General features: G+C 42.6%; 1 protein-coding gene across 3 annotated transcripts in view; it reads right to left on the bottom strand.

Moving 5' to 3' along the window:
- Window positions 1-3,339: 3,339 nt before the first annotated feature.
- Window positions 3,340-26,744, bottom strand: part of ITFG2 (integrin alpha FG-GAP repeat containing 2) — a 59,912-nt gene continuing 36,507 nt past the window's right edge. For 2 of the 3 annotated variants that reach the window (XM_077472516.1, XM_077472517.1), the window contains exons 7-12: window positions 24,431-24,525; window positions 20,805-20,858; window positions 15,767-15,858; window positions 8,808-8,925; window positions 8,533-8,706; window positions 3,340-4,404 (exon numbers count right to left, since the gene is read on the bottom strand). In XM_077472516.1, coding sequence (XP_077328642.1) covers window positions 4,334-4,404; window positions 8,533-8,706; window positions 8,808-8,925; window positions 15,767-15,858; window positions 20,805-20,858; window positions 24,431-24,525 — 604 coding nt within the window. In that variant the 3' untranslated portion in view covers window positions 3,340-4,333. Of the gene's footprint in view, window positions 4,405-8,532; window positions 8,707-8,786; window positions 8,926-15,766; window positions 15,859-20,804; window positions 20,859-24,430; window positions 24,526-26,744 lie in introns of those variants that run through there. The other variant, XM_077472518.1, reaches the window with a different exon arrangement.

The raw sequence follows: 26,744 nt of genomic DNA, 5'->3' as shown, positions 1-26,744 counted from the left end.
GACAATGGAATTGTCCACAAATGGCCCCATTTTGGAAAGCAAACACCCCAATGTATAATCTATGAGGCATAATGAGTCTTTTGAAAGGTTCATTTTTTTCCAGAAGTTTTTGGAAAATGTGGAAAAAAAAAATGAAAAAGCTTTTTTTTTTTTTTTTACACAAAGTTGTCAATTTATAAGATATTTCTAACACATAGCATGTATATAGCAAAAATTGCACCCCAAAACACATTCTGCTATCCCTCCCGAGTATGGCGATACCACATGTGTAGGACTTTAACACAGCCTGGTCACATAGAGAGGCCGAACATTGAAGTAGTACCTTCAGGCGTTCTAGGAGCATAAATGACATCTCATTTCATTCCTACCCATCACAGTTTTGAAGGTCCTGGAGGACCAGGACAGTGGAATTACCCACAGAATGACCCCATTTTGGAAAGAAAACACCCCAATGTATATTCTATGAGGCATGGGCTGCAAATAGGTACTCTGATGGGCTGCAGATAAGTACTTGGGTACTCTGAAGGGCAGCGACAGGTACTCGGGTACTCTGACAGGTACTCATATGGACTACGACAGGTACTCAGATGGACTGACAGCTACTCAGGTACTCAGATGAACTGTGACAGGTATTCAGGTACTCAGATGAACTGTGACAGATACTCGGATGGACTGTGAGTGATGGGTGGTGACAGATCCTCTTTATTGGGGGGGGTCAATCCATGTGATTGGTGTACAGTGTAAGCGGTAACAAAATAGCACCGCAATCTCCTTACCGGGGTTTACTGACATTTAGTGATCGGCTGTGAAACGATCACAGCCGATCACGTGGGTAAACAGCAGGCCAATGGCTGTTTACCAGCGTCGGCGACGAGCAGTGTTCCTGGGAACACACAGTCACCGTTGCACACGCACTGTGATCGGCCGTGACTTTATCACGGCCGATCACGTGGTAAACAGCCATATCCAATGGCTGTTCACCCCCCTCAGTGGCAAGCGGTGTCTCCGTCACCGAAGGAACAGGGATGCGCGCATTCCCTGTTTAAATGGGAGGGCGTCGTATGATGGCCTCCCACCACAAGAGCCGCGCCGCCTGGCCGTCATTTGCCAGCAGGCGGTCGGCAAGCAGTTAAGAAGCCCTCCTGTTCTCTATTCATTACCTGTATTAACTGCATCTGCTTGCACTCGTTACTTGTATAAAAGACACCTGTCCACACACTCAAACAGACTCCAACCTCACCACAATGGCCAAGACCAGAGAGTTGTGCAAGGACATCAGGGATAAAATTGTAGACCTGCACAAGGCTACAGGACAATAGGCAAGCTTGGTGAGAAAGCAAATGTTGGTGCAATTATTCAAAAATGGATGACAGAATCTCCCTCAGTCTGGGGCTCCGTGCAAGATGTCACCTCGTGGGGCAACAATCTTCATGAGGAAGGTGAGGGATCAGCTCAGAACTATATGGCAGGACCTGGTCAATGACCTGAAGAGAGCTGGGATCAGTCTTAAAGAAAACCATTAGTAACAAACTATGCCATCATGGATTAAAATCCTGCAGTGTGCGCAAGGTCCTCCTGCTCAAGCCAGCGCATGTCCAGGCCCATCTGAAGTTTGCCAATCACCATCTGGATGATCCAGATGGAGGAATGGGAGAAGGTCATATGGTCTGATGAGACAAAAATAGAGCTTTTTGGTCTAAATTACACTTGCATTGCTTGGAGGAAAAAGCATAAGTACAACCCCAACCGTGAAGCATGGAGGGGGGAAACATCCTCCTTCGGGGCTGTTTTTCTGGAAAGGGGACAGGAAGACTGCACCGTATTGAGGAGAGGATGGATGGAGCCATGTAACAAAATCTTGGCCAACAACCTCCTTCCCTCAGTAAGAGCATTGAAGATGGATCATAGCTGGGTCTTTCAGCATGACAATGACCCAAAACACACAGCCAGGGCAATTAAGGAGTGGCTCCGTAAGAAGCCTCTCAAGGTCCTGAAGTAGCCTAGCCAATCTCCAGACCTGAAACCAATAAAACATCTTTAGAGGGAGCTGAAAGTCTGTATTGCCTAGTGACAGCCCCGAAACCTGCAGGATCTGGAGAAGGTCTGTATAGAGGAGTGGACCAAAATCCCTGCTGCAGTGTGTGCAAACCTGGGCAAGAACTACTGGAATCGTATGATCTCTAATTGCAAACAAAGGGTTCTGTACCAAATATTAAGTTCTGCTTTTCTGATGTATCAAATACTTATGTCATGCACTAAAATGCAAATCAACTACTTAAAAAATCTTAGCAATGTGAATTTTCTGGATTTTTGTTTTAGATTCCATCTCTCACAGTAAAAATTACCGCTACATACTTTGTAAGGAGGAAAAGCTGCAAAATCAGCAGTGTATCAAATAGACTGCCCACTGTAGTTACATCTGTTGAAGAGACCTGAAGTTTGCGGATGACCCTCAGACTTAGAACTATGTGCATGTGACCTGTATTACATACAGTATATAGGTCCCATGCTTAAAGTGAGGGCATATTCACAACAGAGGTAGAACATGTTTGCTTGCAGCACTTGTTGTGTGATCACAAAACTGGACATTATTTTTACATGATTGTGAAGGACTTCTAATACTGTAGTAGTTATACTTTTTTAATGTATCACTGTTCTTTTAAGTAGCACTGTTGTTGGTGTTAAATAGTGTAACACTAATATCAGTATATTTTGTATAAGCATATTTTGAAGAAGTGCAACAAAAGTATTATAAAAGGCATCTTAGTTTGATGTAGGAACACACAGTGGTTGTAAGCGGCTTGTTTGTGTTATTTTGAGAACAGGTATTTGTAGATAATTTTTTCTCTGGCAGTGCAGGAGTTATTATTTGTACAACCAATATTGCACACTAAAAACCAACCAAAAACTCTGCACAACAGGTTAGTTTCAACCTTATTCAATGACAACATTTTTAGGTGCAGTAACTAATAGCAACCAATCAGAATTCCATCTGCTGAAGTGAAGTCACTGCAAGATGAAGAAAAGAAAAAAAAGTGTGGGATGACAAATAAAACAAACATACACACCCACTAAATGGCTGCAGCATTGGCCTGATGCTGCAGTTGTCCTGCGCCAGCTCAACCCCGAGAAAAAGATCAAAGACCGCTTATCACTCATATTCGCTCTGTCATTTGCAGGATCCCTGCAGAGCCTATACTGGCCCGTGTCGTAAGCCAAATTGTAGCCAGCTGTCGGCTGAATCTGGGTTGGCCATACATCTCAAAGTCTAATTGGTTGCTATAGATTACTACTTAAGAATTAGATCTCTTTATGAATCAGTCTGCATATTTCACATGGTTCTGTCAAGTTGTTTAATAAACACACAAAGTTGTATGTTTTTTTTTCCTTTTTAGTACTGTAAGATGGTAAACTTATAAACTATATTAGCAAAAATATTGTGACACCTGCCTTCTCACACACACAAACTTTAATGGCATCCCAGTCTTCGTCCGTAGGGTTGAATAAGATTATGGAGTGTATCCATGGGAATGTTTGACCATTCTTACAGAAGTGCATTTGTATGCTCAGGCACTGGACGAGAAGGCCTGGCTCGCAGTCTCTGCCCTAAATCATCCCAGGGGGAGTGTGCAACTTTATCTCTCCACACCATTTTCTGAGCGCTCAGGCAAGCTTTATACATTTCTGGACTTTGAATGGATGTAGAGAAGAGAATATTGCAGATAAAGCGATGAAACTTATGGAAGAGGATTGGTTTAATCTCCGTAGCATCTGAGGACAGTCACGTCAGTGGGTATATTTAAGGGTCTACAACTACTTTAATGGTTCGGTTTTCATACTTTTTTTTTTTGAAGGTATGTTGCCATCACATCGCAATTATTTGTTGACTCTTACAGCTTCTACTTCCTTTGGGAACAGTATATTTGCTTACTGCTGATGTTCTGAATGTTACAATGATAACGTTAACTAAAATATATTAAACCTAAACTCAGCCTGGAAGAAATGTATGCATTATATAAAAAAAATTTACAATCATACACGTTAACTGTGTATGATGCAAAGTATCCCAACTGAGGACATAACTGCCATTCACTTGATCTGTATTAAAATAATAAATTAAATATGGTAGAAAAAGAAGCCGGCACCCATGGGTATTATTTACTCTTAAATACCCAGATCCTGTGTCCTGGAAATCAACATCTAACATGCCATGGCATGGTTGAAACAGATACCGCTGTTCAATAAGTGGACCAAGGTTATATCCAAAGCTACAAGGGAAGTGTTCCAGTGGCCATATTCCTAAGGTCATCAAACCGTTCTCTTTAGATTGATGTCAATGATGTTCATTAGGAGAATACAGGGTTTGATGGATAAGTTCACGGACAGCAGAAGTATCACTTGCATCTGAAACATAAAACCACATTATTAAACTGTATTTGAATCCAATATTCTTCTGGTCATGGCATCCTTTTGTACATATTTTTCAACTTATTTATTTATTTAGGAGCATATTGTTAATTTAATGTATACTTAGTAAAGTACCACATTGTCTTAGCAACAGCACTAAAGCAAAACTTCTTTGATAAAGTTAAACGAGACTGGGAAGGGGGCATAATCGGCATCAGATACCACCTTCTTAATGTCTGTCCTGCTGTGCACCCACTTTCCGGCCGAAGTCCAGGAAAATATAAACATTAATGCAGCTCTGTATTTATTATTAAATAATTGAAAGTTATTACATGGATTTATTTTAGGTGGGACCAGACTCAAAGTGAACAATTTCTAGGAAGATTTTGAGTGAGATACAGTGATGTCACTACTGTGCTGCTCTCTCTTCGCCTTGGAGGCATTGACATAAGGAACCCAAACCCTGCTTCTACCAATATGGCTGCCTCCAAATAGAGATACAGCGCAGGACAAGGTATGGGAAGTTAGTAAATGGGAAAGGTCAGCTACAGAGAGCCTGCAGGTAATTATGCTGACTATTCATTTGCCCTCAGGCTACCATTTTTTTGGCAAAATTTAGTTCCATATTAAATACAAGTAGTTCCACTTCCCGACCGGTGCAAAACGATGTAAATCAGCAGAATGGCACGGACAGGCAAATTGGCATACAGGTACGTCCATTTGCAATTTCCGCCGTGCCATCGCGTGCGCGCCGGTTGGGACCCCTGTGAGTTCGGTCGTGAGTCCCATGGACTCAATCGCTGCAGGGATACCCGCGATCGTCTCACGGGGAGGCTGGACGGGGAGATGTGGAAGTAAACAGCATCTCCCCGTTCTGCCTAGCAACAAGTGACACTAATCTCTGCTCCCTGTGATTGGAGCAGAGATCAGTGTTCACTAACACACAGCCCCCCACAGGTGGTAACAAGCCCCTAGGACACACTTAATCCCTACACTGCCACCCCCCCCCCTCCCCGGGTTAACGCTTAACCCCTTCACTGCCAGTGTAATTTACACAGGAATCAGTGCATTTGTATAGCACCGATTGCTGTATAAACGACAATGGTCCCAAAAATGTGTCAAAAATGTCTGATGTGTCCGCCGTAATGTTGCAGTCAAAATAAAAATTGCTGATCGCCGCCATTACTAGTAAAAAAAAAAAAAAATTAATTAATAAAAAGGCCATAAAACTATACCCTATTTTGTAAACGCTTTAAAGTTTGCGCAAACCAAATCAATCAATCATTTATTGCGTTTTTTTTTTTTACCAAAAATATGTAAAAGAATACTTATCGGCCTAAACTGAGGAAAAATAAATGTTTTTTTATATATTTTTGGGGGATATTTGTTATAGCAGAAAGTAAAAAATAATGCGTTTTTTTCAAAACTGTCGCTCTTTTTTGTTTATAGTGCAAAAAATAAAAAATAAACGCAGGGGTGATCAAATACCACCAAAAGAAAGCTATATTTGTGGGGAAAAAAGGACGTCAATCTTGTTTGGGAGCCACATTGCACGACCGCGCAATTCTCAGTTAACGCGACGCAGTGCCGAATCGCAAAAAGTGGTCTGGTCTTAAGCCAGCAAAATGGTCCGGTCTGAAAGTGGTTAAATACCTAAATATAACTTGGTAGTCTCTTGTAGTCATAATGTAGCGCTAACAACACTATATTCGTGTCGTAAGATAAAGTGAATATGACGTAAAAAAATATTAGTGACTAAATACCCAAATTATTATTATTATACAGGATTTATATAGCACCAACAGTTTGCGCAGCGCTTTACAATATGAGGACAGACAGTACACTTACAATACAAATCAATAAGGAGGGACCAGAGGGCCCTGCTCTTTAGAGCTTACAATCTATAAAGAAGAAGTCCAAGAATTGTCCATCAAAATAATAGAAGGACCCGCCACATAAACCACTCAGCCTCCAGGTGGGTAACTTCATTAGATGTATGGACTTCTTTAATTTGATAGTATCAGAAGAAGAATATAGGTGGATACTCTTACCAGAGTTGGTGGATCTGCGTGTCATCAACACCAGATCATATGGGCATATAAGGCTCTTAGTGAAGAGAAGACTGAACTGGATCCTGGATAATCCTCCAACATTTCAGGCCACACGATGATGTCCTCAGAAAACCTCTGGATGGTGAAACCCAAGACAGGAAGGAGGTACCAATAGGGGATGTGCCACCCAAAAGGTGGTTGTTAATCGCCGGGAGCAGGTGGTATGCAAGACCAAAAACACACACAGGCTCCAAATGGTATAGATTGAGAGTTAAAAAATGGCCATTTATTTCCATAAAGAAAACAAGATCAGGTCTGGTGTCACCGGTAACACACCTCCATCCCTGTAATATGCAAAAAAAAAAAAAAAAAAGAGACTTTCGCCCTGGGACTTTTTTTGTTATTATTTCCATAAAAAGCGATCCAAACTAATAAAATAAAAGTGATCACAAAATTTGTCAAAAAGCAATATGGGGAGCAAAGAGACCAGGCCCTACACGTTTAGTCTAAATGGACTTCAACCGGTAGAATTCCATTTGGACAAAACGCTTAGGGCCTGGTCTCTTTGCTCCCCATGTTGCTTTAACAAATTTTGTGATCACTTTTATTTTATTAGTTTGGATCGCTTTTTATGGAAATAAATAGCCATTTTTTTATCTCTCGATCTATACCATTTGGAGCCTGTTTGTGCTTTTTGTCTTACATGCCACCTGCTCCCAGCGATTAACAACCACCTTTGGGTGGCACATCCCCTGTTGGTACCTCCTTCCTGTCTTGGGTTTCACCATCCAGAGCCTTACATGCCCATATGATCTGGTGTTGATGACACGCAGATCCACCGACTCTGGTAAGAGTATCCATCTATATTATTCTTCTGATACTATCAAATTAAAGAAGTCCATATATCTGCTGAACTTACCCCCCTGGAGGCTGAGTGGTTTATGTGGCGGGTCCTTCTATTATTTTGATGGACAATTCTTGGACTTATTCTTTATATGTGCATTTAGTCACTAATCATTTTTTTACTTCATAGTCACTTTATCTTATGACACGAATATAGGGTTTTGTGTTATTAGCGCTACATTTTCACTAACCGTCTTTATATGAATATTTGTCAAACTCGTACGTAGCAGCCTTCTTGTTTTTATTTTTTCACAGATTAGCGCAGTATTATTCTCTTTTCTTGTAGTCATAGTATAGGAGAGCCAAGACACAAAGAGGGAAAAGCAGCGCAATGAGTGCTGTCCAGGACATGCATGTGTAGTAGAGAAGGGAAAGAGGAAAAAAAAATAAAAAAAATAAAAAAAAAATAAAACAGGCTTCCTGCATTGCCAGACATTGCTGTGTGGCAGAGCTATGCGAGACATAGGCCTGGATTGACAGGAAAAAAACAAAACAAAAAACCCACAAACAATGGGAAGGGGAAAGCCTCAATTATATATATTTAGTTTTATTTATTTTTGTGTGTTTAGCCGTTTGCCTTGAGTTCAGCTTTTTTATTACTCTGTTCTCAACAGGGGGCACATCTACTAGTAGACCAAAGGCACATTAAAGAGGGATTCCACCTACAAAAAAAATATTAAAAGCCAGCAGCTATAAATACTACAGCTGCTGACTTAATAAATGGACACTCACCTGTCCCGGGTTCCAGCGATGCCGGCAGCCGAGGCCGATCGATCGCTCGGCTCTCGGCTGCTGCCGCCACCATTCTAGATGAGGGAATCAGGAAGTGAAGTGAATCGGCTTCACTTCCCGGTTCCCTACTGCGCATGCGCGAGTCGCGCAGCGCAATAGGAATTGTCCGCGCTGCCTCTGAGACCTGTGTGTGTCCCAGCAGACAGCGCGACAGGACAGGAAATGGCGTAGACTCCCATGGGAGTCTATGCCCGGAAGTGGGTGTAAATACCTGTCTTTGACAGGTATCTCCACCCCCCCTCCCCCCTGAAAGGTGCCAATTGTGACACCGGAGGGGGGGGGAGGGTTCCAATCAGCGGAAGTTCCACTTTAGGGTGGAACCCCGCTTTAAGTACAACTTTACCCATTTATCTAGAAGATTAAAGCAGGAAACACTTACCCACATGCAATTCTTTAAGAACTGAAGCAAATTCATAATTGTCTTCCAAAACACGCGAGATATTGGAAGATTCTATTCTCTCCAGCATCACGGACCAATATACATAGATTTTTTGGTTAAAACCCACATAAACCAGGCAGGGGCTATTCTGACCTCCCCTGCACGCATACAGTCCTGGAAAAAAAAAAAAAAAAGCATGGAAGCATAAATCACATAAAAATATGGAATGAAAAATCTGCACAGACTTATCATACCATATACAGACTGTCAATTACCAGCACAGAAGGCGCTAACGTTCTCCTCAACCTGGAACCGCAGTACAGTGCGATTGTGATCAATAATATAGGTTTGTCCATCCCAAGCACAAGCAACAACTTCCTCTTGGCCATTTCCCTACAAAAAAGAAAAAAAGAATAATCACACACTCTGAGCACCAATGGACACAGGTCATATTATCCTTTTAAAATCGGAAGAAAAATAAGAAAACAAAAAACACTTTGGGACGAACGGTATATCCCAGCAGTGTGTACAAGAAGCCTTGCTGCATGTGTGTATAATATATATATATATATATATATATATATATATATATATATATATATATATATATATATATATATATATATATATATATATATATATATATATATATACACACACACACACACACACACATATCCGGTTCCCGACCAGCGCACATCGATGTACGTCGGCAGAATGGCACGGGCAGGCATAGTGACGTACAGGTACGTCCAACCTTTAATGCCGCGCCGCCAGCGGCGCACTCGCGTGCTGGTCGGGACCCCCGTTAGTCCGGTCGCGGGAACTCGCAAACTCGATCGCCGCGGGCATACCTGCGATCGTCTCACAGGGCGGCTGAACGAGGAAATGCCGTTGTAAACAGCATTTCCCCGTTCTGCCTAGCAACTAGTGACGCTGATCTCTGCTCCATGTGATTGGAGCAGAGATCAGTGTTCACTAAATAAAAGCCCAGCCCCCCACAGTTATTAACACACCCCTAAGAACACTTAACCCCTACACTGCCACCCACTGGTTAACCCCTTCACTGCCAGTGTCATTTACACAGGAATCACTGCATTTATATAGCAGTGATTGCTGTATAAGTGACAAAGGTCCCAAAAATGTATCAAAAATGTTCAATGTGTCCGCCATAATGTCGCAGTCACAATAACTAGTCACCAGTCGCAGTCATCATTACTAGTAAAAAAATCGGAGTTACGTACCGGTAACATCCTTTTCCGGGAGTCTTTCAGGACAGCCACCTTTGAGAGACACTGGCTCCTCCCCTCTTAGGAAACACCGCCTTCAATTTCACAATTTAAGCCTCCTCCTCTATCCGTCCCTCAGTTCTTCCAGAGTACCTCCGGCCAACTAGGGAGACACAAGAACACGTCAAAACAAACAATCAAACTTTTAATCTTACCTGACGGTCTCATGTGATGAGTTCCCGAAGATCTCCAAAAACCTGGGTGGGAACCGGTGCTGTCCTGAAAGACTCCCGGAAAAGGATGTTACCGGTACGCAAGTTTTTCCCAAGTTCGTCTTTCAGGACAGCCACCTTTGAGAGGATAAGCGAGTACCTTGTCTTAGGGTGGGACCACTGCTTGCAGCACTTTATCACCAAAGGCTTGGTCTTTGGCTGACAGAAGATGCAATCTATAGTGCTTCACGAACGTAGAAAAACTGAACCACGTTGCGGCTCTACAGATCTGTTCAGGAGACGCACCAGCCCACTTTGCCTGCGAAGTTGCCACTGCCCTGGTTGAGTGTGCTCTAATTCCAACTGGAGGCTCTAACACCCCAACCACGTAAGTCTGCCCAATGGCTGACCTTAACCATCTGGCTATCGTACGTCTAAAGGCTTTGGAACCCTTCCTAGCCCCTGAAAATAACACTAAAAGTGAATCAGACTTCCTGAACTGACTTGTGCAATCTAAATAATGAAGGACACATCTTCTAACGTCCAATTTATTAAGATGTGTTCCTGTTCTCTCACTGGCTTTGAATGAAAAATAGGCAGCATAATCTCTTGGACTCTCTGAGGATTAGAGGCTACCTTAGGTAAAAAGGCCAGATCTGTCTTAAAAACTGAATGGTCCGGAAAAGGAGTGCCCTAACAGAAAGGGCTTCGAGTTTACTCACTTTCCTTGCCGTAGTGATCGCCACAAAAAAAACAAACACAGTTTTGAGAGTGATCAACCATAACGAGCAAGATTCCAATGGCTCAAAAGGTTCTTTTGTGAGAACCTGTAAGGCTACAAGGCTGTGCACATTGAAGGAGTTCTCTGAGCACCAGCTATTGAACCGCCTCCATACCTTCAAGAAAATGGTCTGAGTTTCTATTTACCTGCAATTCAGAAGAGTGGCTACTAAACAGTCTGAGACCCCTTTGCCCTTCGGCAATTCCTCCTCAGTAGCCAAGCTGCAAGGATCCACCTGGGGACAGCAGATTGGACCCTGGGAAAGGAGACACTCCTAGACCGGGAAAACCCGGGGGGGTTCCACAGACAGGCCCTTCAGAATGGAGAACCACGGCCTCCTGGGCCAATGAGGTGCGATTAGAAAAAGGTAGTAATCTCCACCTGAAACTTCCTTGACCCTGCAGGAATCAGAACGTGTGGGGGGGGGGGGGGGGGGAAGCATAGCACCTAGAGAAACCCTAACTCTGTGCTTTAGTGCGTCTGCTCCCGACCTCCCATCTCCCCTGTTCATGGAACAGGAGATGGCTTCTTTTGAGTTTTCCCTTGAGGCAAAAGAGGTCTATCGAAGGAATCCCCCACCTTTGGGTGATCTTTTCGAAAAACCTCCTGCTTGAGAACCTGGTTGCTTTCTTCCCGTGTTCTCCTGCTGAGGAAATCTAATACCAGAATTTGCTCTCCTTTCAAACGGATCACTGGAAGGACAGGAATTTAACATTCGGCCCATCTGAGGATGGCTTTCGCTAGGGCCCATAAGGATCTGCTCCAGGAGCCCCCGTCTTGTTGACGTAAGCCACTGCCAAGGGATTGTCTCCATGACTCTTACATGAAGTCTCCAGAGCACTCTCTGAAAGGTCCTGAGAACCAGATCTACTGCTCTCAACTCCCTCCAATTTGAGGATCTCTTATACTCCTTCCTCTCCCAAGTACCCTGTACCAAACGGGAGTCTAGGTGTGTACCCCAACCTAAGCCGTTCGTATCGGTTGTAACCACCCTGGATATTGGCAAAATCCATTCTAGGCCTTGTGACAAACGTGCTCCCTTTCCCAAAGGGACCTCTTTACCTGAGTTGGAACCAAAACCAAAGAGTCCCAAGACCCCTGACTGTGGTCCCAAACCTTCAAGATGAATAGTTTGCAGAGGACGGTAACGTGACCCCGTCCACTGAACTGCTGGGAGCGTGGATGTCAGAAAGCTCAACCTGCCCTTCCTCATTGAGTTCTGACGGTTGCCCTGGAGAAACAACAGTGCTTTGTCTACCTTCTGGATTTTCTCCAAGGAGGGAAGACCTTTGTTCTGTTGAGCCCAGCACCTACCCCAGGAAGGTGACCCCTTGGGAAGGAATTTAAGTTGGGTTTCTCTAGGTTCAGAGGCCAACCCAGGCTCACTAACAGGTCTTTTGTTACCTGTGGATCCTAAATCAACTGCGCCAGAGAAGGGACAAAACAGGAGAAGATCGTCAAGATACACGATCACCGAGGCTCCCCTGAGACGCAGGAAAGCCAGAACCTCTACCATCACTTTGGTGAAGATACGAGGGGGAAGGGGATAGCCCAAAAGGCAAGTGCTTTGAACTGAAGGTGTAGCACCCCTACAGAGGTTATCACTGCCAGCCTGAGAAAACGCTGGTGGCTCTCTGCGATGGGAATATGCAGGTATGCATCCTTATAATCGATGCCCTGAAACAGTTTTGGTGGAAGAGGTGCCCTCACCCAGTGACCAAAACCAACCAAAGCCTTCTGTAGGTGACTAAGACACACAGACGCTTCAGGTTCAGGATGAGCCTGAACTTTTCCGAAGGCTTGTGAACCACAAAAATGTGAGAATAGAAGCCTTGCCTGTCTATCCTGCTGGGACCTGTATTACCACCTCCTGTTCCTCTAACTCCTGGAGAGGAAAGAAGGGCACATTTTGGCAGCTCAGTGACAAGGAGTCTCAAAAGGGGGGAGCTCTGAAAACTCCAAACGGTAACCTCCTCTGATGATCCCCAACACAAACTGATTGGAGGTGATCATCTCCCACCGGGGGAGGAAGGCCCTTTTTTTTTATTTTTTTCTCTGCTCCCCATATTTCCTCTTAAGGGAAAAGGCCTTTTTCTTATCAGCCGTGCGATCTAGCACTGCTTCAAGACCTGGCCCAAACAGCAGGTCTCCTGTAAAAAGGATTCCACAGAGCTTTGCTTTGGACGCCTTGTCCCCCTGCCATGTCTTCAGCCTTAAGGCCCTCCAGGCTGAGTTGGTCAGAGCCGAAGACCTTGCATACATTCGCCTGGATTGAGCCGAAGCATCCGCAGTGTATGCTAACTCCTTAAGCAGCATGGGAAAGGAGGATAGAAAAGTCTCCTCTGCCGTCATTGCTTCATGCATTAATCTGGATAAGCCAACACTTGATATTACAAGCCAACACTTGATATTACGAGCCACCACTGTGGCTGCTATGGCAGGCTTAAAGATTTTCTTGAGAAATCCCATGCATCCTTCAGAAGTGAATCCATCCTTCAAACCATAGGGTCTGAAAGTATCCCCATGTCCCCAAGGACAGGTCAGTATGCCTGCACATCTGAAAAAAGGCAGCATCTAACCTGGGAGATTTTATTCCAGACAAGAGCTTCCTCTTCCGCCCAAGGAAACCTTTGTTTTAATGCACCAGAAAAGAAAGGTTTTCTTTCGGGACCCTGCCATTCCTGATGGCATCGATCAAGACGTCATGAATCGGGAACACGCGCTTCCCCCAGGCCCTAGTACATCTGATCGTGGGGTGACAATGCCTTCTTTTTCTCTTGTATACCTAAAGTGGTATGAATAGCTCCCAAGAGGTTATCCACTTCATCCAGGGGAAGTTTATACCGTGAGGTTCTTTTGGGTTCCCCATCCAAGCCCTCACCATCAGATTCCCCTTGGGAGTCTGAGACGGCACTGTCAAATTCTTCCTCAACTTCCTCTCTGGAACCCTCTAGATTCTCCCTTAACCTGCAGGAGGAACATCCATCGGGTTAGGTGGAACACTCTGCTGTGCTGGTGAAAGAGTGCTCTGGAGCTGAGGCCACTGGAACCTTCACAGAAACCACCAGATCTGCACCCTGTTCTGCTGCCTGCTCCCTGATGGCGCCCAAACAGGGACCTGAACCCTGGACCCTCAGGTAAAAGGTCTGATGCTCTACCGACTGAGCTATCCGGGGCTTCAATACACTCCTTACAAAGTGCCTTGAACCAGGAATTCCCCAAAGAGGCTCTATATGAAGGACACTCCTTCCTAGAACCAAGGGGGGACTTGCTCATGTCTTTCTGAGACATAGAAATAAAAGAGAGGGCAGCATAAAATTTAAAAGGAAAAGAAACACCAGCACTACTTAAGAGGACCACCGGGAGTGCCCCCCCCTAGGATCAATCTCCACCTGGATCCCAGACGCACTGCCCTTCCCCCCCCGACCACCTAGGGGGAAAAAACACCAGTGGAGCTACTGGTTATAAAGTAAGGGAACACCTCCCCAGGGTTTTCCTTACCTTTGAGTGGCTGGTGCCGTTAACTCCAGGAGCTCCTGAAGCCACTGCTTCGGACATTCTCCTGTTGAGGAAGAGTGGCACGAACATGCCTCCAACAGCTGCCTGTACAACTTAGAAAGAGGCTGCACCAGCCGAACGCTTGGTCCTCCTTCCGACCGCGTCCGGAACCGGAAGACGCGGGTCCAACGAAGATGTCCGCCCCCACCAGAACTGACGTCACCCGTCATCTGGTCCGGCCTCCAGCTCCAAGCCGACTGCAAACACAGGGGGACCTAGGACGTCCTGTTGCAGCGCCCCACTGGGCGAAACGAAGGGATGGACCTCCCTAAAACTTCCTGCTTTCCCCAAGCGAAGTTTAGAGTGCGTGTAAAAAAGGTCAGTACAAGAGTTCAGCTCCCCAGCCGACCGGACTGCCTATCCCGTTGAAGCACCCTCCTGGGCGAACGAACGGATGACCCTCTAAAAACGTCCTGCGTTCCTCAAGCGAAGTTTAGAGTGTATGGTCAGTACGAAAATTCAGCTCCCCAGCTGACCGGACTGCCGAAAGTAGACTGATAGACGATCGGACTGCCGAGTGGGGCCAGAGCTCTGCTCGGATAGCTTCAGTTTCGCCAACTGATTCAGCTAAGGTTCCTTAGCGGTGTCTCCCCACCGGAGGAAACACCATAACTGAGGGACGGAGAGAGGAGGAGGCTTAAATTGTGAAATTGAAGGCGGTGTTTCCTAAGAGGGGAGGAGCCAGTGTCTCTCAAAGGTGGCTGTCCTGAAAGACGAACTTGGGAAAAATTATTAATAAAAATGCCATAAAACTATCCCCTATTTTGTAAACGCTATAACTTTTGCACAAACCAATCAATCGTTTATTGCGATTTTTTTTTTTTTACCAAAAATGTGTAGAAGAATACGTATTGGCCTAAACTGAGGGGGAAAAAAATGTTTTTTTATATATTTTTGGGGGATATTATAGCAAAAAGTATCTATTTTTGTTTATAGCGCAAAAAATAAAAACCGCAGGGGTGATCAAATAACACCAAAAGAAAGCTCTATTTGTGGGGGAAAAAAAAAACAAAAAAAAAACAAAAACGTAAATTTTGTTTGGGAGCCACGTTGCATGACCGCGCAATTGTCATTAAAAGCAACGCAGTGCCGAATCGCAAAAAGTGGTCTGGTCTTTGAACAGCAAAATGGTCCGGGGCTGAAGTGGGGATAGAGATATTATATATTACATACATACACACACACACACATCATGCCTTTATTTTACTGTGTACAATTATCTGTTACATTTCACAATGCTACATCTATGCAGTAAAGATATCATGTGCCAATTCTTCTAAATAAAAGAATTAAAAAAACAAAAACACTTAACACCCTTCACAACAGTTCCCACCAATGCTGCTATTTAAAAAAAAAAAAAAAAAAAAAAAAAAAAATCTTTAAAAGATTTTTAAAGACAAAGTAGCTAACAGGATAAAGAGCACATAGGAGAAGTTGTGGTGCCATCACCTTACCGTAACATCTAGTTTCTCCAGAGCAAATAACTGGTGATCAACCTGAACTGACCACAAAAGCCTATCAGAACCCTGCATGAGTTTCAAAGTGCCTGAAAAAGAGATACAAAAATATATAAAAGGCGTAAGCACACAATGCACGTACATTTACTACTATATAACAAGTAAAAATAGTAGTTGGCTTTAGATATACAGTGGATATAAAAAGTCTACACACCCCGGTTAAAATATCAGGTTTCTTTGACATATAAACTATACAACTCAAATAAAAAACAAACTGAAATCTTTTAGGTGGACGGAAGTAAAAAAAAAAGAACTAAAATAATGTGGTTGCATAAGTGTGCAAACCCCTAAAACTGATACTCTGTTGAAGCACCTTTTGATTTTATTACAGAACTCAGTACTTTTGGGTGAGTCTATCAGTATGGCACACCTTGACTTGGCAATATTTTCCCACTCTTTGCAAAAACAGATTGCAAGGGCATTTCCTGTACACATCCCTCTTCAGATTGCCCCACGGATTTTCAATCGGATTGAAGTCTGGGCAATTCCAGAACGTTAACATTCTTCTGGTGAAACCATTCCTTTGTTGATTTGGATGTATGCTTGAGACTTCATACTGAAAGATCAAGTTCATCTTCATGTTAAGCTTTCTAGCAGAAGCCTGAAGATTTTGTTCCACTATTGACTGGTATTTGGAACTGTGCACAATTCCCTCTACCTTGACTAAGACCCCTGTTCCAAGAAAAACAGCTCCAAAGCATGATGCTGCCACCGCCATGCTTCACTGTGGGTATGGTGTTCTTTTTGGTGACGTGGAGTGTTTTTGCTCCAAACATATCTTTTTGAATTATGGCTAAAAGGTTCAACCTTGGTTTCATCAGACCAGAACACATTTTCCCCACATGCTTTTGGGAGACTTTAGATGTGTTTTTCCAAATTTAGCCAGGCTTGGATGTTTTTCTTGGAAAAAAAAAAAAAAAAGAAATAAATGGCTTTCATCTTGCCACTCTACCCCATAGCCCAGACATGAAAAATAAGGGAGATTGTTGCCACATGTACCACACACCCAGTACATGCCAGATATTCCTGCAGCTCCTTTAATGTTCCTGTAGGCCTCTTGGCAGCCTCGCTGACCATTTTTCTTCTCATCTTTTTATCAATTTTGGAGGGACATCCAGTTCTTAGTAATATCACTGTTGTGCCATATTTTCTCCACTTGATGACTGTATTTACTGTGTTCCCTGGTATATATATAATGCCTTGGAAATTCTTTTATACCCTTCCCCTGACTGACACCTTTTAACAATGAGATCCCTCTGATGCTTTGGAATCTCACTACGGACCACGGCTTCTGCTGTAGGATGAAACTAAGAAAATGTCAGGAAAGACCTACTAGAACAACTGAACTTTATTTGGGGTTAATCAGAGGCACTTTAAATGATGGCAGGTGTGTACTGACTCCTATTTAACACGAGTTTAAATGCGATTGCCTAATATTGAACAAAGCTACATCCCCAATTATAAGAGGGTGTGCACACATGCAATCACATTATTTTAGCTTATTAGTTATACCCTTCCTCCCCCCCACTAAAAGATTTCAGTTTGTTGTTCAACCGAGTTGTACAGTTTATAGGTCACACTAAAGGTGGTAAGTTATGAAATGTATCTATTTTTCATCTTTTTACATCACAGAAACCCGACATTTTAACAGGGGTGTGTGTACACTTTATTTCCACTGTATATATGTGATAAATATACTTGAAACATAAATCAGTGAAAACTCAATATTTTAATGTTTATTACCTTTACTACTGAGTTTTCATGGATTTATATTTGAAGCATATTTAGCACATAGGTTATATTTTTTATGCACTGCACATTTGAGTTTATCAATAGTTGTAATTTTGTCGGTGAATCACAAATTTGTGCAAACTTGCTATGTTTTGACATACTTTATACATGGCTTTAGATATAATTTTACACTTTCTATAAAACAAAGTGCAAAAGCACAATTGTTAATTGTTTAAAGTCTATTTATTCTACTAATGTTTGAGCACTTTTCCATTGTTTCACTAGTGCTTTGCATAGTCCACAAAATTGATTCATTAGATCTTAGTGAGGAGAAAAACCGCAGTGTGTAATACATTTTCTGGCCCTCATGTTTCACTGCAGGTTTGTGCACCAAAAGATGCAATTTAAAAAGTTTGTTGCGATTGGAAAGGTTTGTGTTTTTTTTCTGTTTTTTTTACTGATATGTTTCTTACTAAGCGTTTTTTTTTTTTTCCAATAACCACCCTATGCATATTTTCACACATTTCTCCAAAACTATTCATGGCACATTACATTTGAAATCAGCATTGTGCTAAACCTATGTAATTTTTGACATGTGTGTAGTAGGCGCATCTACATTTAGAAGCTGCAGTAAAGCCAATTGTGCATACACAAATAGAACAAGGATTTATAAGAATAGCACAGGATTTCATATTAAAGTGGTATTAAAAAAAAAAAAAAACACACAACACACAACAGGAGAGACTGGGAGCAGCAAGAGACTATGGCAGTCAAGTCCTGTGAGGAAGGAGCAGGGAACTAAGCCAAGCCACACGGTGTGTGTGTGTGTGTGTGTGTGTGTGTGTGTGTGTGTATGTGTGTATGTATGGACGTACACAGCCAATCTCTGGAGTGCAACCACACAAGTGTTTTCCGATCACATGGCTTGTTGAGGGGGCACTCGGAGAAGAGTAGGAGCGGAGAGCGCCAACAAGGGACTGAAAAGCAGGGGGTAAGCCACCACTCTATGCAATATGTTTGCACCGAACAGGCAAGTATAACATCTTAATTTGAAAAAATGCATTAATATCCCTTTGGGTTTAGATGCTTGTAACAAGCTCACACAGCAAGGGTGCAAGGCTTGCGGCACAGACTCAATTAAGGAGCATCTCCCTTCGGAGGGATTTAAGCCATTCTTCAAGTGTGGCAGGTTAATTTCATTGCAAACTCTGAAATTTAAAGAGATTCCAGCTACTGGTCTGTAGAAACCTTAAAAAAAAAAAAAAAAAAAAAAAAGTTAAGAACACCCTCCATCTGTCTAATATTTTTCTTGTTAAAGTGGATCTCTGGTAGATTCACAGTTGGTATAGACCACAGTTCTATACATTTTTAACCGAAAAGAAAAAAGTTCCAACTCTCTTAGGTGGGGTCCAGGACCCTTCAGGGTGCTTCCAGTCCACCTGGACTATACAGGATGCCAGAAATGGGTCCTGGATGGGAAATTTTTCCTCACTATTTGTGTTGTGATCCCTTTAAGGGAGAGTTCAAGAGAGGTTTTGTGTATTCAGGGGTTCACAGCCATGGAGGGCAAGTAGTTCTGGGTTAGTCCAGTTTGAAAAAGGACCGTTTTAAAGTTCTTTCAGGATTGGCATGTCCTCATTTAGGACCCAAAAATCAATGGTTCAGAAAGACAGAGTGGGGAAAAAGCATCTAAAGCCCGATGACAAGGACTTTGGTTCCAAAAAGGTTAACCCACCTAAAAAAGGAAAAAATGAAAAGCAGCAGGAAACAATCAGCACATATCTATGAAGTGGAGAAGAGTAGGCAGGAAACAGGCAGGAACCCCAAGCTCAAGGGAGGGGTCAAAATACTGGTAGTAAGCCATTTTGCTTAATCTTCATTATACCAGGACCTATGAATGTTTGCCTTTATTTTGCTGAAGAAAGATTTTTGTATTTGCTTGTTTTTGAGAGCCCAATAAAAAAAAAAAAAAAAAAAAAAAAAAAAAAAAAAAAACCTTTACTTTTCAAGCAGCTGGTTGGTGACAATTGGTGTTCAGAGGTGGGCAACACAGCCATACAAGCCATTCTCAGCACAAACTGAAAATGAAAGGACCATTTTTAGATATCCTGGGTCAGAGCGGCACAAGCGTTGCAAACCTCTGAAGGCAGCATGAAGGAGGTAGTCAAAGCCATGGCACAAGCTACAGTGGCCCAGTAGCAGGCCTCCGTGGAACCAAACTGCTGCCATGAGGAAGCCCAGATACTCCAAGACTAGACCATGTGGTTACTGTTACAAGCTCAGCAGACTCGGGCAGAGAGAAGCACACTGTGCAGATATGTTGTCCTGTAACAGTAATGCAACTGGACACAAAGTGTGAGGCAAGGACTCAGGTACTCTCAGACCCAAGCAGCTGATGCTGATAGGGGACAGGCAGCCAGAGGTGATCAGGGCGTTTTAGGTGGGGAGTGGGCTCAGGCCAGAGACTGCAATTCTATGTGGTACTTGTAAAGAAGCAGCAATGACTTAACAGTGCTCTGTCACAATGGCAGAATACAAAACAAATACGCAGCACACCAAACCCAGATGATGACATCAGCTCTCAGTCCCTCAGACTTAACCATTCCCACAGTGAAACCATTGGAATTGGGAAATTTTAAAGGTGCCTAGTTATGTAAAAGTGAGATAACTCCCAGTGTTTCAGACCGAATGGCCTTAAAGAGTGAGTCTTCAGAGAAACGATCAGGCACAGACAATGCTACAGCTCTGGACCTGTAAAGCGCACAGTGGATAACTTTTCCTAGTACATGCAGCGTGGAAGACACCCCAATACAGAGCCTAATATCAAAGGGCAACATTACAGGTTAGCCATGAATGTCCAGTCGGGTCCACGTACCGCACTGCGAAGTCAGGCTTGGTAAAGGCCAATCAGGATAGTGCTATGTAAAGACCGCTCAAGTAGCAATGCAACGGGAAATCATGATTAAAGTCAATGGGAGAAAAAAAAAGTTTAGCCAAGACCGGTTTAGTCCTCCTCATTAGGGCTGAAGAAAAGCATCTATCTACATCTATCCTACTAGGGCACCAGTAAAATTAACTTTTAGACTGGGTAAATAATGCTAGGTAGGATAAGAGATTATGCAGGCGCTGGCCAACAATTTATTAGTCATTATCTAATTCTACTGTAGATGGCAGGATATGTATTATATATAGCCCTGATCTAATACAAATTAGCATTAGAAAATATCAATATATATATACTCACCATCCAATGTGCAGAGTGCAAACAAACCAGCTTCATTGTTCCCCACACCCGGTCCTAAACAGAAGACATTTCTGAATTAAACATCACATAAAATGACAAATACGGAGTGTTAAGTCACTGTGGCCAATACAATTTGCACGTGGCACCAGGTCAGGTCCCTTTTCTTTTGATCACTTACTAAACATACTGTATGTTTGAATGTTCTACTCCTTCCCTCTATGATGAATCGCATTACATCAAGCCAAGCTGAGAGTAGGCTAGAGACATATTATTCTCCATGCCAAAGGCAACCTAGATGCAAAAGATGAGAGATGTAGTGCAATGCCATACTGGGTGGTCAGGTAAACCTTCAAAGACAAAAAAAAAAAAAAATGATGATGATAACTACTGGAAAGCGATCATCAAAATCAGCATAGATACAGACACACAAAAGTAGAAAAATCTAAGACAAGAAATTGAAAACCACTAGACCAAAAGACTGAACCACCAGTCCAGCATGACAACTAATGAACAGAAGCACTGACCATCACTACGATCAGGGGCTGATTACTTGATCCATGGACTGTCAAACAACACTACAGCCAAAGAGCAGCCGCCACAAATCAGAAATGACCAGAGATACAGCCACTTAAAAAAAAGTACCACACTACAGAGAAACTGAACTCTGGAAGCTCTGTTTCGTGGGACACGAAAATTTGCTCGACACAGATGCGAAAAACAAACGATTTGATTATCAAGACAAATTTTGTTGGTTTCTCAACTCGTCTATGGCCTGCTTTAGATGGTAAAGGACTGGTCACCAGAGTTGCCTGTGACCTCCCAGAAGCCAATTTTTCCCCCATGCCAGGTTCTGCACTGTGCATCTGTGTGGTGGGCAGCAGCCATCTTGGTAGAGCCATCTTGGCAGCACAGCTGTGACATCACCAAATGTCCTGGGTCTAGTAGTGAGAGGCAGCTATGAGGCAGCAAGTACAGAATTGCCTAAATACCAGAATGCACACTGCAATTTTCAGTAAGAAATCAAAAAGGAAACTTTCAGAGTACTACCTAGTCACAACTAACATTTCACATTTTTCATTTAAATAGCAAATCTTAACTAAATTTTGGTGTTAAAGTCCACTTTAACATCATCACAACTAAAGAATGACCACCCTGCATTAAAGCACCATAGCGAAGACGTGACTGCCACTGTAATAATTGCCACAAGATCCACATGGGGACCATCACAATAATACCAATAGAGCCAAGCTGGGCCCATCTGTAGGTTAGGTTGCAAATTTAGACTTTGCCATTTTCTAAAACAAAAATGACCTTTGCTTTCAGGTTCAGAGTTGGATCCTGAATGTAGGACAAATCTGTAAATATATTTTACACATAATAGGAATTCAAGGGGGATGTACCAGGAAGACATTGTAAAATACTGTCGAAATTATTATGACATATGTAACAGAGTGGTGCCCACTACATAATGAAATCACTTGCATTGAAAACAGAAGAAAAGTTGCAACTAAGAAATGTATAGTCTCATCACCTATAAAAGCATATTCAGTTGCCTTTTTTTGACCAGGATATGCCCGGGAAAGGCTCTCCAAGAGCCCAGTGAATTGGAATTATGTACACAATGCTTGAGTAATGTGTTCAGTTACTAAAGTTAATGAAAAGTAAATCATTTTACAAATAAACAACGTTTGATGTGCAGTACATGCCATTTCACAAAAAGAAATTTTTCACACAACCCTGCACTATTTATTTGCGCCTTGACATTTTGGGTGACATAATTCCTACCTGTTAAAATTTGATTACTAAAAGTGTACTGGCACAGATGGAAACAAGGAGAGGTGCATTCTGTTGGGTGAGGAAAGAGGTTCATTCTCAGTGCTGCGGTCACAGCAGACAACTATCAATCTGGAGGGAGGGGAGTGTTAGAAGAACTAGCAGATTTAGATACACTAATTGAGGCCAACCTCAAGCTGACACTGCAATTACCGTATTTATCGACGTATAACACGCACTTTTTTCCCCCTTAAAATCAGGGGAAAATCGTGGGTGCGTGTTATACGCCGATCCTCCGCGATTTTTGGGCTCTGGCCCGAGAGCAGCCGAAAGCCACTGAGGGGACAACGATGCACAAGGCTGCAATGACAGACAGGCTGCAATGACAGACAGGCTGCATGACAAGGCTGCAAATTACACTGACAAGGCTTCAGATGGACACTGATGAGGCTGCATTGATGGGCATTTAAATGTAAGTTTTTTTTCCTTAAATTTCCCTCCTAAACTTGGGGTGCGTGTTATACGCCAATACGGTACATAAGCAATTAAAGCATCAGTTATTTTTCCTTTTTGGATAAAGGTTTTACAGGATTAAATAAAAATTCATCCAATTCCAAGCGAGCAGGACTGGTTGGGGAAGGTGGGGGAGATAATGGAAGCAGAGAGTTGGCTGGCCACATGTAGGGACACCAGGGAGAAATTTGAGCACACATGGGGACCTTGGAAGACCCATGTCCAGACCGCAACTGTGGTTACATCCAGTTTAGATGTCGCGCTTCTTGCCCTAGCAGACCCTGAATTTGGGAGACTTGTCCAGGCGAACCTTCCTCCTCCGAACACATCTTCTGCTGGTGAGTTGAACACTAAATCCGGTGAGACATGATGCTTACACTCTGTCTCCCCTTTACTTCTATACATACTCTAATGGAAGATGTTTGGGTTTGTTGACTTAATATGTTCTTCCCACTACACTATGCGGTGGGAGCCACTTGTAAAGCTTTAACTGCGGCAGGGGGGCACCCCACCCTCCTCTGGTATGGGGGAGGGACCTGCTCATGTGGATCGAATGTCTGGAGCGGGAGGGGTGGTGCCCTGGGTTTGTTGAATGGAAGTGACTCTCTACCACCATGTATGCATACATGTAACTTGACTAGGTTGTATGTATCCCCCCATGGAATACCCCCCCTTTTTTTTCCCCTTTTTTCCCCTATGTATGTTGATTTTTTGTGTTGTTTCTCTTTCTTTTTGTTCAATTTTGAAAATGACAATAAAATACAAATTATAAAAAAAATAAAAAAAAATAAAAACATTCATCCTTGTAAGCAACCCTGTCATTGGTAAATTATTTGTCTCAAATTTCTGTTACATTTGCAGGACAGCTTGTTCACTGATGTGCACGGATGAGACTGCCCTGTAGCTGTCATTTTGCTATAGCGCAGTTGGCAAGTGGGTAATACCGCTTTAAACAGACTTCTTAACTTGGCGATTGTTTTGCGTCCAATTTGGGATGCAAAAGCAGTTACAAATTTAGTGTAAAATTGCTCCTTGTTGCCATTTGTATGCAGCATGTCGCAAATATATCTTAGCAGTTGAGGAAGATTGCTGCAAATAGAGTAAAAATCCTTTGCATTTTTTTTTTTACCTGATTTTTAGCGGCTGCAATAAACAGGTTGCAAACACTGATAAAGGTCCCCAATTTGTCATCGTGATCACTTTACCCAGAACTTTTCTTTCTACGTCAGGCCTCAAAAATCAAAGGTAATATTTTATTTTGAATGGCAACTATATTATTAATGACACCAGGTTGAGTATTGTTTAAATTCAAGGAAAAGCTACAAGCTATACATACCCACCCTGCTTGATGCTGCCAATGAGGTGTGTAGAAACATTTTTATTGTGGATCCGGCCAGATGTTTGGTGAAGGATTACATCTCTTGAAGAAACTTCCCTAAGGACAGAGAAAAAAACTGCATGGTTTGAAAAATTACATGGGAAGGAGAAAAGGATTTCACAGCTGAAAGATCAGTTATTGATCAGATAATTCTTCATAAGTTTGGGCCAATTTATATTCTGCTACATATTTTTGTTAATTAACCACTGGGCACTTAAACCCCCTTCCTAACCAGACCAATTTTTAGCTTTCGGTGCTCTCACATTTTGAATTACAATTACTCAGTCATGCAACACTGTACCCATATGAAATTTTCGTCCTTTTGTTCACACAAATGGAGCTCTTTTTAGGTGGCATTTTATCACCTCTGGGTTTATTTTCTGTGCTATAAATGAAAAAAATAAAAAAAAAAATAAAAAAAAAGACAGAAAATTTGGTAAAAAAATGAATTTTTCTTCATTTCTATTATAAAATTTTGCAAATAAGTAATTTTTCTTCATAAATGTTGGCCAAAGTTTATACTGCTACATATGTTTGGTAAAAAAAAAACAAATTAGCGGATATTAGTCTGTGTGAAAGTTATAGAGTCTAAAGCTATGGTGCCAATAACTGAAAATTGATCACATCTGATCACACCTGATGTAAGGAGGCCTATCATTTCTTGAGACCCTAACAACCCAGGAGAGTACAAATACCCACAAAATGACCCCTTTTTGGAAAGTAGACATTCCAAGGTAATTAGTAAGAGGCATTGTGAGTTTTTTTAAGTTATTTTTTCCCACAACTCTTTGCAAATTTTTATTTTTATTCACACCAAATTGTCATTATAAACAGGTTATTTCGCTCACATGTCATGTACATTCCACAAATGACTAGGGGTGCAACGGATCAAAAAACTCACGGATTGGATCGTTCCTCTAATCAGAGTCGTGGATCAGCAAATAATTTGCAAAAACCTGTGAAAATTCCACCACTATATAGTCCGCACTGTAATATCCACAATCTCCCCCACTGTAATAGAAATCTATCCCACTGTAATATCCACGTCATCTCCCCCACTGTAATATTGGCTGAGTATAGCTGGGTATGGCTGACCATGGCTGGGTATGGCAGGGTATTGGCAGAGTATGGAGGGATGCCTGAGCATGGATGGATGTGACTGCAATTGTCACAGAGCAGCACTGTGGGTACTACAGATCCAGCCCACAGTGCTGCTGCCATCCGATCTCTCCCCTCCACTGTACAGATCAGTACACAAGGGAGAGAGGAACCGGCGTCATGACATGACGCTGGTTTGTTAACAAGTGATCGCTCCGTCATTTGACGGAGCGATGACATTGTAAACAGTCACTGGGTGTACCAAGATGGCCGTTGCTCTGGAGCTAGGCCGAAGCCGCGGCCTTTCCTAAGGCCAAGGCAGTAGAGCGCTCCGTGGATCACGAGGTTTGACGATCCAAACAGGCTGACCAGTTCGGATCATGGATCTGTGATGATCCGTTGCACCCCTACAAATAACACCCCAAAATATATTCTGCTACTCCTCCTGAGTATGGTGATACCACGTGTGGGACTTTTACATAGCCTGGCCACATACAGAGCCCCAACATTGAAGTAGGACATTCAGGCGTACTAGGAGCATAAATTACATATCTAAATTCTCAACCATCTATCACATTTTTGAAGGCCCTGGAGCACCAGGACAATGGAAACGCCTACAAAGTGACCCCATTTTGGAAAGCAAACATCCCAACGTATAATCTATGAGGCATGATGAGTCAAAATGAAAACGCATTTTTTATTTTTATTTTTTAAACACAAAGTTGTCCATTTCTAATATATTTCCATCACATAGCAAAAATGACACCGCAAAACATATTCTGCTACTCCTCCTGAGTATGGCGATACAACGTGTGAGAATTTTACAAATCCTGGCCACATACAGAGGCCCAACATTCAAGTAGCACATTTAGGCGTTCTAGGAGCATAAATTACACATCTAATTTCCTTTCAATCTATCACATTTTTGAAGGCCCTTCATATTTCTAACACATAGCATGAACACACCAAGAATTACACCCTAAAATACATTCTGCTGAGCAAAGGGTAGACAAAAGATTACCTGCGGAGAGCCCTAATCCAGGCAGCAGGCAAGGACATGGTCAGCGACAGTGAATGGAATTTTCCAGGCAGCAGGCAGGAATATTGTCCATAGTCAGTACAGGAAGGGATACCGTCCATATACAGTCCAGAGACATTGCCAGCAGTGCCAAAATATT

Source organism: Lithobates pipiens, unplaced genomic scaffold (genome assembly GCF_037356315.1).
Source record: "Lithobates pipiens isolate NorthernLeopardFrog02 unplaced genomic scaffold, aLitPip1_a1.2 Scaffold_8, whole genome shotgun sequence".
Classification (NCBI taxonomy): Eukaryota; Metazoa; Chordata; class Amphibia; order Anura; family Ranidae; genus Lithobates; species Lithobates pipiens.
Note: the sequence above shows the minus strand (reverse complement) of the source record. Positions and strands in the feature narration are given on the sequence as shown.